Raw genomic sequence first — 17078 nt, forward strand, 5'->3', positions numbered from 1 at the left:
GCCACTGCCACCCCATTCACCGCCCCGTCACCGCCACTGCAATCCCATTCACTTTTCTTTATTTACGTATAAAGGAAACATTCTTTAAAACTTTAAAACTTAGTTAAATATTAGTTAATAACTATACAAAAACAAAACACGCAGAGAAAAAATTAATTAATATAAATTCTCAAAACTGACACATTTTGATCACTAAATTTAAAATAGTTATTTTTCATACAGTTTTTCAATCACTAATCTTCCACCACCCCTGGGGCTAGCAATGCAAAAACAAACACGACATGTACTTTAAATGCTTACAATGTTAGCCTATATGGTAATTAGACGCGGCCGCTGTACCTAATCGCGGCAAAGATCTCCCTGCCGTGATTAGCATAGTGACCGCGGCTACGGCTGCAAGTCTCCCCTCCCCCCAGCGATCACGGCAGGAGGGCACCCAACCCCTCCTGTAGACCCCCTCAACGGCCCTCCCGACAATCGCAGCAGAAGGGTACCCAACCCCTCCTGCCGGTCCTCCCAATGGCCTCCCCTAAGATCGCCGGCAGGAGGGTACCCAACCCCTCCTGCTGGACCCCCCCCAACGAACCCTCCCACCCCGGAACCCCCTTAGTCTTACTTTCCAAGTTGGACCGGACGGCTCCTCACACGTATGGCCAGCAGGCTTGCCTCCGTCCAAATGAGGCGGGCCCACCCCTACCCTGCCCAACCCACAGGATCCTAGGGCCTGATTGGTCTAGGCACCTAAAGCCACTCCCGCTATAGGAGGGGCCTTAGGTGCTTGGGCCAATCAGGCCCTAGGATCCTGTGGGTTAGGCAGGGGAGGGGAGGGGCGGGCCCGCCTCATTTGGACGGAGGCAGGCCTGCTGGCCAGACGAGCGAGGAGCTGTCCGGTCCAACTTGGAAAGTAAGACTAAGGGGGTTCCGGGGTGGGAGGGTTCGTTGGGGGGGGGGTCCAGCAGGAGGGGTTGGGTACCCTCCTGCCGGCGATCTTAGGGGAGGCCATTGGGAGGACCGGCAGGAGGGGTTGGGTACCCTTCTGCTGCGATTGGCAGGAAGGGTTGATCTGACAAATGAGGAGCACGGTGAAACACAGGTAAATAGCGGTTCCTAGAAGGGGGTACATTGGCCCGCGGGGACAAACCTGTTCACCGTTTCCGCGGTCGGTGAATGGCCTTGTCCCCGTCACCGCAGCGACTGCTAGTTTTCTTCCCCGTTTTCGGCGGTGACCCGCGGCTTAAATGCGGTGGCCGCGGGTAAACCGTCACCGTGTCATTCTCTAATGCTTATCTATGAAGTATTTTTATTTGCGTTGAATAGCACAAATGCATCCTCATTATTTTAAAATTGTTAAGTGTTAATGTCATTATTGTTTTCAGGATAAAATGGATCAATTGCTACAGAGTTTACAAAATGCAGACCCAACTGATGAGCAGCCAGATCCAGTGGAGCTGCTTCATCTTGAAGGTACATATCTTTTACATATTGTGCTGAAGAGCATATGTTTTCTTTTTTTTTGAAGTGAAAGGCCAGTGCTGTCTTGAAGTATTAAAATTTATTTTCAGGATTGGAACAATGCAGTTGAAGAGGTATGCCTGCATGTGACCTGGGTCGCTGTTGGAGACTAAGATACTGGGCTTAATGGATTGATAGTCTATTCGCAATAAAGAAAAATATATTTAGTTTTAGAGAAATGTATCAGAATTGACCTCCTAGATTGAAGAGAAAAAGTGAAAAAAGGAGGTTGCACAAATGATGGAGAAAAAGGAACAGCTAATATGGCCAGCATGTACTGTTCAATAAAATCTAATGCAGCTGTCTCTTTGTCAGTAAATATAGATTGAAGAGAAAAAGTCTGATATCCTTTGGGTGGTCTGTATTTTTGTATCATTTATAATAGATCCTAATCTAGACCACGATATGAGAAAGAAATGATTTTATTGGACAAATAACTTGGTGCAAGGATATGTTTTGATTATTAATGAAAAGATTTAATGGTAATAAAGCTTGTATAAATATAGCATATGAACGTTTCATTCAGTAATTAGCATCATCTTGAAGAGCAATAACTTCAACTAAATGTTGCCTATAACTGTTGTTCAGTCTCTCACAGAATGTCACCACTGTTTCTGGGTGAACACACATAGGTTTATTATAAAACAATTCTTGATTGTGGATTACAGAAGCGATTGTGAGACAATTTGCAAGTATGGATGATAATCAAAGATGTAAAAAAAAAAAAGGACCCAACACTGTGTTTCGGCAGAAGATGCCTTCCTCAGGAGTCCAGTTGATCCATTATGATATCCAACATACTGAAACTGTGTGTTCACATCTCAAGGCATGTGAGACTGATTTAGAAGTGTTGGCTTTATGCTTCGCAGTGTCAATTATGATGACCTCTTATGATGGCTTTATCCCACTTTGTTTTATGATTTCTTTGATATTTGGCCCCTTTTTCTTTGGGTAGTCTCTCACAGCACCCTTCAACGCTCTGACAGCCTGTTTGCTTGCTTCTGGTCTTGCCACACTTTAATAGGACTTAAATTGGGACTTTCGTTTGGACATATCTTGCTACATAACCCACTTTTAGCTGGCTTCAGCTCACAGATCAACTAATATTCTCTAGAATGTTATGATATAAAGTTGAATTTATGATCTTGTCAATGATATTTTGGTCATCCATATCCTTATGCAACAAAACAGCTCCACACTGTTACCTCCACCATCACTTTTGACAGTCATGGTGAGGTTTTTAATTTGGAAAGCTTTTTGCCAGTGAAAATATTTAGTTGTTGTGACCAAAATTTTTGATTTATCTAGAGAATATTATTTCTGAAGCCTTATTGTTTATCCAGATGCTCTTTGGTGAATGTGAGGCATTGAGTCAGACAAAATAAAAGTTCTGCAGGAAACAAAAGGTGCTATAGAATCTCTATGGAAAGAAATTCTTTATGAGAATGTGCTAAAAATAGCAGTGGGATGAACTACTATTCATCTGGCCAAAAAGGACAGGCAATTAAATGATGATAGAAATTAGGAAAGCTAATAAAATTGTCAAAACAATAAGGCGTGATCTCAATTATCTCAGTATTGACTGCATACATTTCACATCAGGACACATGATGGTAACGTTTCTAAATAAAAACATGATGGCAGATAAAGGGCAAATGGCCTATCCAGTCTGCCCATCCACAGCATGCATGATCTCCTTATCTCCCTAAGACAGGGGTGTCCAATGTCGGTCCTCGAGGGCCGCAGTCCAGTCGGGTTTTCAGGATTTCCCCAATGAATATGCATTGAAAGCAGTGCATACAAAGAGATCTCATGCATATTCATTGGGGAAATCCTGAAAACCCGACTGGACTGCGGCCCTCGAGGACCGACATTGGACACCCCTGCCCTAAGAGATCCCACATGCTTTCTTGGATTCAGACAGTCTTTGTCTCAACCACCTCTACCAGGAGACTGTTCCATGTATCTACCACCCTTTCTGTAAAGAAGTATTTCCTTAGATTATTCCTGAGCCTTTCACCTCTTAACTTCATCCTATGCCCTCTTCTGAAGATTTCATTCATGGAGATATTTCAAGTTTCAAGTTATATCTCTATCATATCCCCTTTCTCCCATCTTTCTTCCAGAGTATGCGTATTAAGGTCTTGAAGACTGTCCCAATATGCTTTATGTCAAAGACCACCAACCAGTTTTGGAACAGTTTTCTAGACCAACTCCATCCTATTTATTTTTTAAAATGTGGTCTGTCATACATGTATAATTGATTATGTGTTGTTTATGAGATTCCTTTTTTTCCTTTGAGTTATTGGATATTGTAAGTATTCAAAATTATAATAATAAAAAAAAAAGATGTGGTCTGCAGAATTTTACACAGTATTCCAAATGGGGGCCTCACCAGAGACTTATACAGTAGTACTAGCATCTCCTTTTTCCTACTGATCATGCCTTTCTTTATACTTCCAAGCATCTTCCTGGCTTTGACTATCACTTTTTCTACCTGTTTTGCCATCCTGAGATCTTCAGACACAATTACCCCCAAGCCTTGCTCTTTGTTCGTACACCTCCTATACTTTACCGTTCTCCTGGAGTTTTGCAGCCCAAGTGCATGACCCTTCATTTTTTAAAATTAAATTTTAATTGCCAATTATCAGACCATTGTTCAAGCTTAGTTAGATCTCACCACGTTATCCACACCGTCCAGGGTGTCTACCCTGTTACAGAGCTTGGTATCATCTGCAAAAAGACAAACTTTGCCAAACAGTTCTTCCGCAAAGAGTCAGCCCAAGGATAGCTCTCTTTAGCACTCTACTAACTATTTTGTTTTCATTTCATTTTTTAAAAATATATAAACTGCCTTATTCCAAAGCGATCTAAAAAATACATACATAATTTTAAAACAACAAACCAATGAAGATAACAATAGAGAGTTCAGGTCATAATGCCTTACATCAGGGGTGTCCAACCTTTTTGGCTTCCCTGGGCCGCGTTGGCTGAAAAAAATGTTTCTAGGGCCGCGCAAATGCTGCAGCAAGACAGAGCAGGGAGCCGGCAAGACGGTAAACACCCGGGAGCAGCAGAGGAAAACACCGCATCGCCCTTGACCGGGGCCGCACAAAATACTTCACGGGGCCACATGTGGCCCTTGGCCCGCAGGTTGGACACCCCTGCCTTACATCATCTGTCTAAAATAAACAAATGTCGCTTCAATAACTGTTTCAACTGACTCAAATTTAGTTGACATCAAAGTCCTGTTGGCAACCTATTTCAAGCTGCAAGGCCTGCCACAGAGTAACTTCATCTGTGAGTATGTTCAAGATGTGTCTCCTGAATCATCGGAATCACCAAGTGACATGCAATTTCAGAGAGGACAGACCTCCTTGGTACATACTAATGAATACAGTCCTTCAGATATTGACAAGATTGTTAATATAGACATTTAGGCACTGTCATCAACAATTTAAATTGGACCATATCAACAATAGTCAGCCATTGCAAAAAATGAGTACAGTATACTGTATACTCAAATATAAACCAAGATTTTTGGGCCAGCAAAATTGCCCAAAAATGAGGATCTCGATTTATATTCGAGCCACCACCCAACCATCGGTGCTGATGTCCTCTCTTCAATCCCTAATGACCACCACCAGTGCTGTAGTCACACGCTTAACCCTCACCTAAGAACACGGTACTGCTATCCTACCACCCCCAAAATGATCCACACTGTTGCTCTCCATGAGTGCCCCACCAGTGCTGTAGTGACATGCCTATGGTGATAGGATAGCTAACTCCTCACAAACACAGTATTCTGAGAATTTCTCTTGCTCTATCATACATCCAGTCCTATTTGTGTTTACTTTGTGCAGTCCTACCCCTGGTCTTTTATCCATGAACACAGAACAGAAATATTTGTTAAGCAATTCAAGTCTTATCCTTATCAATTTCTACATATTTGTCTCCATCACCCTTGAGCCTCACTATGCCATTTTGACACTTTTTCCTATTACTAAAAAGCGTTTTGCACCCTAATTTTACCATATCAGCGCTTTTCTTCCATTTTCATCTTTGCTTTTCTGACAGCTTTTCCAGCTTTTTGTAGCTTTTCCTCATATTTTTCCTATCCTCATATTTCTGTGACATCTTGTAATTTATAAAGGCTAACCTTTTTTCTCTTACTTTTTCACCTACTACATTTGAGAACCAAAGCAGCTTTCTTTTCTTTTTACCTTTATGTACTTTTCTAACATAAAAGTTTGTTGCCTTTAAAATAGTTCCTTTCAGTTTTGCCCACTGTTGTTCTACTTTGTTTAGCTGTTCCCATCCAGCTAATTCCTCCATGAAGTATTCCCACATCTTGACAGTTCTTTTAACCTTTTCCTATCGTGTGTCCTGGATGACGGGACATTCCAAAAATGACATAGACAGTGGATAAACAGTCTGTATGGACTAATAGAGCCAGGAACACAAAATATTTGAATTTACAGACTTATGACTTATTTACATTATGTTTACAATAGCCGTAAATGATAACGGTGAATAATACAAAACTTTGCTAAACTAATTACGATTGGAACCAGCGTAACGTAAAATTTATTATGATAGGAAAAGGTTAAGTCTAGAGCCTTCAAACTTGAGTAAAGTCCTCTCGTCCCACATCTTAATATTGAACCACACCATTCGGTGATCACTAGATGCCAAATGATCGCCCATCATAACATCAGAAATGTTTTCCCCATTTGTACCATATGGCTGTTGTAGTTGCATGGTTAGTTCATTGTTTCATTGACTTAGTGCATTATTTATCTTTAAATCTGCAATTCATGTTGGTGGAATTGTTGAAATTATGTAATGTGTGAGTTTGCGTAGCTGAAGCAGCAACAAAATAAAATGTTCTTGCATTTAATTTGCGATTTCCTGCAATTTGACATAAAATGAATTAGCAGCTGACAGAATACTTTTCAACTAATAGTACTTGGCATCCTAAAGGATATGAAATCATACCACAGAATAGTTCACACTTATGTTTCAATATAAAAATGATTATAAAATTAATGTGAATATTGTATTGTGTTTCTCTATTGACTGTCATTAAAGAAAGATAATGCAAAGAACATCATTGTTCAAAATATATAAAATGCATGCTTTAAATTATTTTCTTTCTCCAGTTGGTTGGTTGGTTTAAATGAATAGTGCTCTTTGGCAGCATAAAAATCAATCATATAAATATTTTGAGCAATGTCTGTCTTGTGAAAACACTGATAAGTAATCTTGTCTTCTCCTAGCTGTCTGCCACCAAATGGGACCACTCATTGATGAAAAACTGGAAGAAATTGACAGGTATACAAATAAACGAGCTTCTGTCCATGTTCACATGGATTGCTTAGTTTCCTAGAAACCCAGCAGTTTTTAATCTTACTCAGTGGTATTTAGGTATTTCTAGTGTAATAGTGATGATATCCTGAACCAAGGATCTTGCTCCCGCGAGTCCATTGCAGGAGCTACTGATTACTGTTTTCACCATCACCTTCTCCCTACTCTTCTGCTGCCCCCCAGTCAGTTATTTCTTGTGCAAGCGAGCCTGCAGGAGCAACTTTGATCTGCTTGGTTGTCTTTGTTGTTGTTCAAGTGTTTTTTGCGATTTTTTTTTTTGCAGGATTTTGTGTTCCTGTTCAGCTCCAATGACTGACTAGCCTGCATGAGAGGAGCAGACCGGTCTGCAGCTGACAGGTGGATCCTGCGGGGACCTGCTCAGCCAGCCTGCTTGAAATGTAGAGCTCGGGTGTTTTCCCCTTTGTTTGTTCACTCCTTGATTTGATCAGGAGTGGTAGCACAGGCTGTATGGGCACCAGTTGCTTTTCTTCGGCATGCACACAGGGTGACTGCACTTTCATCCAACCCCCCCTCCCCCCTCTTCATGGCATTTGGAGTCTGGTCCCGGAGGTTGAGGCTATGACCAGTAGCAAAAGAGGCAGTGTTCTTGGTGGCAGAGGTCCTCTCCCATTTCCAGCTACCCTGAGAGGAGCTGTGACAAGCTGCAGCACATCTTCCCAACATCTTGTCTATGAGTAGGGCTATAAAAGCCCATAGGGCAATTCGAAAGGGTCTGAATTTGTTTGTTTTATTATTTATCAATTTTAAACATACAAATTCAAGAATTAATCTTGTACAGAAAAGAAAGTATTAGCTAAGAACTAATAATACAATCTATATCAAGAAAGAAAATACATAAGCTAATCCAACTCAAGTCCACATAATAATTGAGATCCTGGATTGCTAGAACGAAGAAAAACAAAAACTTGCAAGAATCTTAGGAAAACTAAGTTCCAGCATCTGAGCCAGAATTTAAGTTCTAAGAGTTCAAAAACGTCAAACCCCTTCGAGACTCTTTAGGGACATAAATGTAGTTAAATGTGAAGGTTCAAAAAATACATATTTCAGGGATTTATATTTTAATTACACATTTATAAGGTTATCTTAAATAAAAGGTACCCCCCCCCCATAAGCAAAATTGCCCCAAAATAAGAATCTCTGTTTATATTCGAGCCACCACCCAACCACTGGTGCTGCTGTCCTCTCTACAATCCCCAATGACAACCACCAGTTTTGTAGTCACATGCCTACCCCTCTCCGTGGCACGTTTGTTAGCTGAATGTTTTTATATGAGCAGATCAAAGTTTTGCAGAGGGGGGGTGTCTTCTCCCTGTTCTTATTCTCTCCTGTAAGGCTGTCTGGCTTTGAAACTAACTAACTGATTGGGGGCAGCAGAAAGTTGGGAGAAGGTGGAGGTGCTGAAAATAGTAATCAGAATCTCCTGCAGTGGACTCTCAGGAGAGGGAGCAAGACCCTTGGTTCAGCATACCATCTATATTTACTGGAAAAGATATCAAGGTAAAAACCTACCATATTTTTCGCTCCATAAGACCCAAAATGTGGGTGGAAATAAGGGTGCGTCTTATGAAGTGAATATGCCACCCTTACCCCCGGCGGTACCTTTAAATTTTGGAGGTCAGTGGACGGCTGCCTGCTGCTTGTCGGGGCCTGCGGCGCACAAGCGCGGTAATGCCTGGGCCCACAACACGTCCTAATTGTGCCAGTTGCTGGATTTCTGACTACTGTTTACCGGCATGTCAGGGCCAGCGGTACACAAGTGCACTGCTGCGGGGCGCACACCACTTCTGAATGGCTGCCTCAGTTCTCGCTAGGTCCTCACGAGAACTGAGGCAGCCATTCAGAAGTGGCCCATGCAGCAGTGCACTTGTGCGCCGCTCGACCTGACGTGCCGGTAAACAGCAGTCCAGCGACCGCCACAATTAGGACATGTCGCAAGCCCAGGCATTAGTGCGCCGCGGGCCCCGACAAGCAGCAAGTAGCCGTCTGACCTCCACAATTTAAAGGTACTGCCGGGGGGGGGGGGGGCTGGGACAAAATTTAAAGGTTCTGGAGGGCTGGGATGGAATTTAAAGGTGCTGGGTGATGATTGATTGGGGGGGGCTGGGACGAAATTTAAAGGTGCTGGAGAGCTGGGATGGAATTTAAAGGTGCTGGAGGGCTGGGACGAAATTTAAAGGTGCTGGAGAGCTGGGATGGAATTTAAAGGTGCTGGGGGGTATGTAAAAGTGATGATTGATTGGTGGGCTGGGATGGAATTTAAAGGTGTCGGATATATAGTAATATGCAATTTGGTTCAGAATGGGTTTTTTCTTGTTTTCCTTCTCTAAATCTGGGGTGCGTCTTATGGAGCGAAAAATACAGTAATCTCTTTTTATTTGTTTGTTCTAGTTCAATAGGAACGTCAGTCTTGAACCACTGGGTTTATGCACCTTCACCAACAGGGTGTGTATAGAGAGCCTAATTTGCAATTTTATACTCAGCCTCCTTTCTCCCTGGGCTGTCCTATATTCCTCACTCATTCTGTCTACATGTGAGGTAGTAAGAGCCTGTCTGTTCTGCTCATGTTTATTTCTTTATTTTTCGGGGTTTTTATCAACTGGTCAAGAAACTTTTCAGTGCTGCAGAGGCTCTCAGTCTCAGGACATCTCTGGCTGCAAGAGAACACAGACAGTCTGTAGTCAAGGGGACGCCTATGTTGCAGAGCACCCACTTGACCAGCCTCTACTAATAGTTTGGGAGCTCGGGCACCAGTCCCCTTGGTAGGCTCACCCAGGTTCTGTCTGCAGTGGGCTTGATCGCAGGTGGACAACTCCGTGGCTATTCTCCAGGATCAGGGCTTACTGTTTCCTTCCCTCAGCGCATACAGTGAGAGGTCTCAGTCCTGCTGGAGGGACTAAGAGTCAGTCAGAAGAAGCAAGCAATTCAGTTTTCCAATTTGCCTGAGGCAGAGGTTCTCCCCTTCAGCTGGCTGTAGTGCCAGCCTCGGCAGCTCCCAGCACAAAGTATGGCACAATGAGTACAGGATTGACAGCCCAAAAAAGAAAATGAGGGGGAGTGTCTCCAAAAGTGTTTTTGTGGGGTCCTAGGGTTAGAGCCAGGGTCCTCCACCATTAAAATCCTATAATTGCTGATTTTTTTTTACCTCCAGGGTAGCTCCCTCGGTCCATTTATAGCACCAAAATTGCTGCCACAGTGACCATCTTGGGTTTACCAATTTTTGAATAAAAGCCTTTGTCTCAAAACACCTCGATTTTGCTCAAAATCAGGTTAGATCAGGTGTGTCAAAGTCCCTCCTCGAGGGCCATAATCCAGTCGGGTTTTCAGGATTTCCACAATGAATATGCATGAGATCTATTTGCATACACTGCTTTCATTTTATGCTAATAGATCTCATGCATATTCATTGGGGAAATCCTGAAAACCCAATTGGATTGTGGCCGTTGAGGAGGGACTTTGACACCCTTGGGTTAGATGGACTCCTCAGGTCAGGATATTCTGGATTTATTCCAAATTTGCAGTTAATGGCTAGCCAAGGACTGTCTGTGTTCCATGTGCAGTGCAGCACATGATGCGTGGTGGGAGCCATGGGCTTAGACTCCCCTAGTCCCTCTGGTGGTTTGGGTTCCCAGACAGTTCATGTCCCTGGTCAGAAATCTGGGTCAGAGCTGGGAAATGCCGACTGTGCCATTCATGCCACTATCAGGAAACCCCAGGAGGAGACATGGGGGCACATGCAGGAGCCCTTGAGGCATCCTGGTCAGGGTTTTGCCCCAGAAGTTATCAATATAATATTTGACGCGTACTTGAATTACAGCAGTTGCTTTAACCCCTCTGGGGTCTTTGTAGCTGTAGTGCTTGGGTTTTCTTCCCCTTAGAGCACCTGTGCTCTGCAGCAAAACTATGCTCCAGTGATGGGGTCCAGTCTGATGAAGAAAATTTGGTTTCTATGCTGTTACTCTCTGTCGGGGTCCTCACTTGCAGGCGATATGGCCTCCCACTTGGAGATAGCGGACTGACCAGATAGCGGCCCTGGTTCTGGGAGAGGGCCCGACAGTGTGCAAGCTTAATGCAATGTGAGGTAATCACTGAGTCTCAGAATTAAAGATGGAACAGGCCCAGTCTACTATAGCTCAGTGCTCATTGATGAACAGCACAAAAGCTCAGACTAAGTGCTTTCCCTTGCATCCGGACATCACTAAGATGCCAACGGACTATTGGACTACTCCAGAGGGGTCCCCTCTGGGTAATGAAGGCCATGACAAAGCTGTATCCCATGGATGCCGAATCCAAACAGCTTTTCATCTTGCCTAAGGTGGATTCCCTGATGCAAGTTACCAAGCGAACTTCCCTCCCCATTGAAAGGGGAGTCATGTTAAAGGTCATGCAGGATCACAGGCTGGATTTTGTTCATAAGAGACAATTTGAAACTGCAGTGTTGGGATTAAAGACAGCAGCAGCATCCTACGATACGCGATCATGCCACTCAAAGTTACGGAAGGCCCCAGCAGGGGAGAACAATGTCAACACTCAATTTCTGTTGGAGGGAGTGGATTAAGTGGCAGACGCACTCTGTGATCTATTCAGAGTACTTAGTAAGGTCTCTGTTTATGCGATCTCTGCCCATAGAATGCTGTGGATTAGACAGTGGGCAGGAGATTCTGCATCTAGAGCAACTGTGAGCAATTTGCCTTTCAATTGTCAATTGCTATTTGTTGAAGGGCTAGTCAATCTAATGGCTAGTGTACAGGATTGCAAACCCAAGTCTCTATCAGATAGCAGACCAAAAGCTCCTAGAGGATCTGCTTGGGTAATTTTCATGGCTGTAGGCGTTTCATCAGTATGTAGCGAGATCTTCAACCTAGAGATCCTTCCTGAGCCCGAGGCAGAGATTTGAGGGAGCTAAACTTCATGTTGGTGGGATTGTTGAAATTGTGTAATGTACAAGTTTGTGTAGCTGAAGCAGCAGCAACAAAATAAAAATGTTCATGAAATTTAATTTGTGATTTCCTGCAAACTTCCCAATCTTCTGGAGCCCATGTTTCAGGGGCCCCCAGAAAGCAATTATGACACCAAGATTGCAGCTAACCCCCAGGATAGGAGGGAGGTTAATGGCAAAATGGGGTGAGACACATGGGCCTTGGTCTGATCAAATTTCCAGCTATTGGAGCAGCAGAAACTTGTTCCTTCGCTCCTGCTGTTCTACTTGTCTGAATCCACTGGCTTTACTGTTGACACCATAAGCAATTTGAAATGCAAAAGCAATAGGTGTGCTTAGGGACATTTCTGTGATGTTTGGGGGTGTAGCTATGACCATTTCTTGTGGTGATGTGATATTAAAAATGGCCAAATGTGGGTGTGAATTGGCTAGAAATGAGCATGGTTAATGAGGGATTAAGGGATCATAAGTAAACACTGATTGACTATATGACCAATCAAAATAAGTTTGGCAAGAACACTAACCCCTATACTGCATAATGTTTCATTTGGGGGGGTACATATAATTTTTGAGCACATTTCCTTGCGATGTTGAGCTTTGTGCCTTATCAGCTGTGATATTCACTAGGATTTAGCAAGGTATGAAATTATAGATTCAACTGCTCTTTATTGATTTATTTGTTTTCAGGCTCCCTTTTTCTTTACTTTCCTCCTTTTTGAGATGGTTCTCCATGCAATGGCCCGAAGTAGGCCCATAGCAATAGCCTAAAATGAAAGCATATTCTTGGTCCCTGTGGTAGCAGCTTCCCACCAGTGGGCACTTTCTAAACATGAAGGACCAGTGGCAGGCAAGGTAGTGCATGTTGTCTTGTCAAGCTGGCATACAGTTGCTGCTTATACTGATGCTGCTTAAACACAAAACACAATTGAAACACAAAAAATGCTTTCACAAACTACGACTAATCCGCTCTATCTCCTCTCTTCTCAATTCTCCCTCAATTAATATACTGATCCATTCCCTTGTCATTTTGACCCTAGACTACTGTAACGCTCTCTTCTAAGGCATAACCCAGAAAGAAATTTGTCGCATCCAATTAATATAAAACACTGCGGTAAAACTAATCTACCATGCAAAAATATACGATCATGTCACTTCTCCACAAAGCACACTGGCTGCCCATCACACATCGCCTCATCTATAAAATACTACTTATTGCCTTCAAAACAAAACACACCCACCAACCAGCTTTCATTGATAAACTTCAAATTCCGTTCACAATCTGTTCACATCCCTTCAGTACGAGAACTCTTCTACGACACTACCCGCAAGTCCATCTTCTCTGTTACAGCTCCCTTCCTGCCGATCTTCGATTAGAAAACTCTTTAGATAAATTTAAAATTAAACTCAAAAACCTTCCTTTTTAAAGACACCTACACCCTGTAAACTCCGACTTCAATGACAATTATTCCTCTATTGCAGAACTTCTTTGACAATCAAAATGCTTCTTTTGAAGCAACCCCCACCCATATTTACTACTTCCTTTTTCCATTTTCCTCCCTTTATTTTTATTTTCCATCTCAATGTATTTAATAATTTTCCTCTCCCCCTTTTTTTTCCCCTTTCGTATCATGTACATCAATGCGGAAGTGTTTCCCTCCTTTTAGCTTAGATATGTTTTTATTTTTTTTATGTTTATATTCTATTTTATTGTTAACAATTTAGATACCTGTATGATAAACGGTATATCAAAAATAAAGAAACTTGAAACTTAAACTGCTGGGTGGAGAGGGTGAGTAGAGGTAACATCTATTGAAATGGGTTCTGCCTAGCCACACCAGTTTCTGCTACTCCACTGCAAAGGATAGAATTCAGTTGCAAAACATGCTGTTATATAACCCTAAGACTGAGCCCTGGTGTCAACTTTGAATCCCATTGGCCACTTTCTGATTAGAAATTGTGCACCTAATGGGTTACTAAAACAGATTGCTTACTTACATTTAAATGTCTTTGTAACATTTTAGGAAGCATTCTGAACTCTCAGAACTGAATGTTAAGTTGATGGAAGCACTTTCATTATATACCAAGTTGATGAATGAAGACCCAATGTACTCTATGTATGCAAAACTGCAGAATCAGCAGTATTATGTGCAGTCATCTGGTGTTCCTGCCTCTCCGGTAAGTATCTGAATAGGACATTGTCTTTCAAAGTGGATACCATATGATTGGTGTCAGGGTTCTTGACTTTTTTAACACTATGGAGACATTTCTTCCAAATGTTTATTTAAGAGATGATATGAAAGGGTATTTTTAAAACTAATGCTTGTTACAGCTTTTTTTAATGCTGACTTTTGAGGTAATATGCCAAGGTTCTTCTTAAGTGATGTACCCAGCTGCTTGTTCCTCATTGACATTAGAATCAGTTGTCTCACTCTCTCACTGTATTACTGCATCTAATAACATGTACTGTGTTTTAAAAAATCAGCCACTTTTATAATATTTTTAAACACGTTTTGCAGAATCACAATTGTTTGTTGTTAATATTTATTCAAAATAAGTTTCTTATTAGAGACTCGCAGGGGCAAGGGCAGAACCTGTGAGGATGGGAACAGGGACATTGTCCACTTGTCATTTTCTAAAAGCTTGAGACTAACCTTAAACAAGCTATTCCAACTAGATAGAACAGGATCTATAAAATGCTAGTATCAATATGTAAAAAACTTTAGATCAACTGGCAACTAAATTCAATTATTTAAAAAATTCTAGAAGCTGCTTTTGGATTTAAATGAACTACTGTACTATTAAATGATATCATTTGTGTTTTGCTTGCTTTTGATGTGGCAACAGGAGTTTTGTCTGCTGATCAGATTCCTACCACCTGCAACATCCTTCCATCATGTGCCCAGTTATTCAGGCATCTTACTGTTACTGCAACAGATTTATCCATCATTGCTGGCATCAAGGGGCATTTCCACCATTTAATTTAATTTAATTTAATGTGGTATCTTATATATCGCTAAATCTCCCAAAAGATTCAAAGCAGGTTACAAAACAATTAAATTGACTTAAGTAATGACCAAAAATCTAATCAGGTACTTTGAATTTTCCTTTCTGTCCTAACAGGCTCACAATCTAACTATAGTACCAATGAAGGAAATAATTACTTACATTTACCTATATAAAGAGAAGGAAGAGGGAAAAGATAATACAATAAGTTCAATCTATAGGTGCTTAAAAGGCACAACTGTAGGGAAAACTTCAATATCAAGGAACCCCAAAGAAAAATCCTAAAAGGAAAAGCAGGAAAAAAAATAGCAAAATTAAACAAGCAAAGAGGAAATAAAAAATAAACCTCAGTCATTCTCACTACCTCAGTCTCAGTCCGCTTCTAATTCCGTGTCCCCAATTGTGCCAGGCCAGCCTGGGCCAGTATCACAAGCAACTCCTCTGCTTCAATTTCCCTCTTCTGAAAAGCTGGAAACAAACGCTACAGCTCCGCCAGCCCGTTCTGAGATGGCAGAATGAAGAGAGGTAGACCGCCCTCCCAGAAGATGTCGTGGGCTGGGAGCTGGATACAAGTGGAGGCTCTGTGCTGAAAGCTGGGCATAAGAGGCATTCTCCATACCATTAGGGCAGCACCAGCCATAAATGCTGGTTCATTTTACATGGTTTGTTAGATGACTCCTTTTTGGATTGTACATCACTCATCTGAGTCCCTCCGTGCTACTTTGTTGAATCAACTGATTGAATCCCCAGGAACAATAGCAGTTAGGAAAGAAAACACAGTTCCTTCAGAACCTGGCACACTTTTTCTCCTTATCACAAATGACTGCACCAGTGGGTGGGTCTTAAAGTGGCCTCTCTCTGTTGCTGTGTTGAACCGTCTGATAGAATCCCAAGAAGAGCAGCAGTTAGGAGAGATGAAAGAAAACACTTTCCTGTTGCTGCGATGGTTTGCTAAAGCTAGAAGTTGACAACTGCCAATCAGTGGACCTCTGCTGATGGAGAAAGCACAGTTATCTGAAGAACTAGAAGTAAAAGACTTCAAAGCAACAAACGGATAGTTAGAGAGGTGGAAAGTTAATAACGGCATGGTGAAAAACAAGACACGGATGAGTTTGGTGTAGAAAGATGGATCATGGAAGTGTTGTCGTCGGCCATTGGTGGATAATGAACCATGTGACGTTTTCAATGCCAATGAGATGGGGCTGTACTGGCGTGCCATCCCTGACGGAACATTGGCTTTCAAATGCAGCAAAACTGTTGGCTTCAAGGTGCCAAAACAACGATTGACATTGCTGCTCAGTTGCAATATGGACGGTAGTGAAAAGCTCAAGCCACTGGTGATTGGGAAAAATCGAAATCCTCGGTGCTTCAAAAACATTAAACACCTGCCTGTTGAATATGAAAGCAACAAAAACGCATGGATGACGGCGTCACTGTGGATTGAATGGTTGCAGAAGCTTGACAGTCTGATGAGAAGGCATAGGAGGCAAATTGTAATGTTGTGTGATAAATGTGCCTACTATCTTTGTACCTGAAGAAGTTTGGAGCAAATAGGAGATATATAAAAAGCAATAATAAAATATGTAGCAATATAAACTACTTAATTTATAATAGTGTTGTGTATTCTTCAGTGTGATTGTTAAGCTATAAAGATGACCACACAAGGCTAAAGTCTAGGCATAAGAACATAAGAATTGCCGCTGCTGGGTCAGACCAGTGGTCCATTGTGCGAAGTAGTCCACTCCTGAGGCGGCCCTTAGGTCAAAGACCTGTGCCCTAACTGAGACCTGCCCTACCTGCGTACGTTCCGGTTCAGCAGGAACTTGTTTAACTTTGAATCCCTGGAGAGTGTTTTCCCCTATAACAGTCTCCGGAAGAGCATTCCAGTTTTCTACCACTCTCTGGGTGAAGAAGAATTTCCTTATATTTGTACGGAATCTATCCCCTTTTAACTTCAGAGAGCCCTCTCGTTCTCCCTACGTTGGACAGGGTGAACAACCTATCTTTATCTACTAAGTCTATTCCCTTCAGTATCTTGAATGTTTCTATCATGTCCCTTCTCAGTCTTCTCTTTTCAAGGGAGAAGAGGCCCAGTTTCTCTAATCTCTCACTATATGGCAATTTCTCCAGCCCCTTAACCATTTTAGTTGCTCTTCTCTGGACCCTTTTGAGTAGTACTGTGTCCTTCTTCATTGTCGGTGACCTGTGCTAGACGCAGTAATCCAGGTGAGGGCGTACC

The 17078-nt window shown here is 42.2% G+C and overlaps 1 protein-coding gene across 5 annotated transcripts in view; it reads left to right on the forward strand.

The window, feature by feature from the left end:
* STAM (signal transducing adaptor molecule) overlaps positions 1–17078 on the forward strand; it is a 149562-nt gene that overhangs the window by 117152 nt on the left and 15332 nt on the right. For all 5 annotated transcript variants that reach the window (XM_033931287.1, XM_033931284.1, XM_033931286.1 and 2 more), the window contains 3 exons: positions 1377–1464; positions 6792–6846; positions 13858–14011. In XM_033931287.1, the coding sequence (XP_033787178.1) occupies positions 1377–1464; positions 6792–6846; positions 13858–14011 (297 nt within the window). The remainder of the gene's footprint in view (positions 1–1376; positions 1465–6791; positions 6847–13857; positions 14012–17078) is intronic.

The sequence above is a fragment of the Geotrypetes seraphini genome, chromosome 2 (genome assembly GCF_902459505.1).
Source record: "Geotrypetes seraphini chromosome 2, aGeoSer1.1, whole genome shotgun sequence".
Lineage (NCBI taxonomy): Eukaryota > Metazoa > Chordata > Amphibia > Gymnophiona > Dermophiidae > Geotrypetes > Geotrypetes seraphini.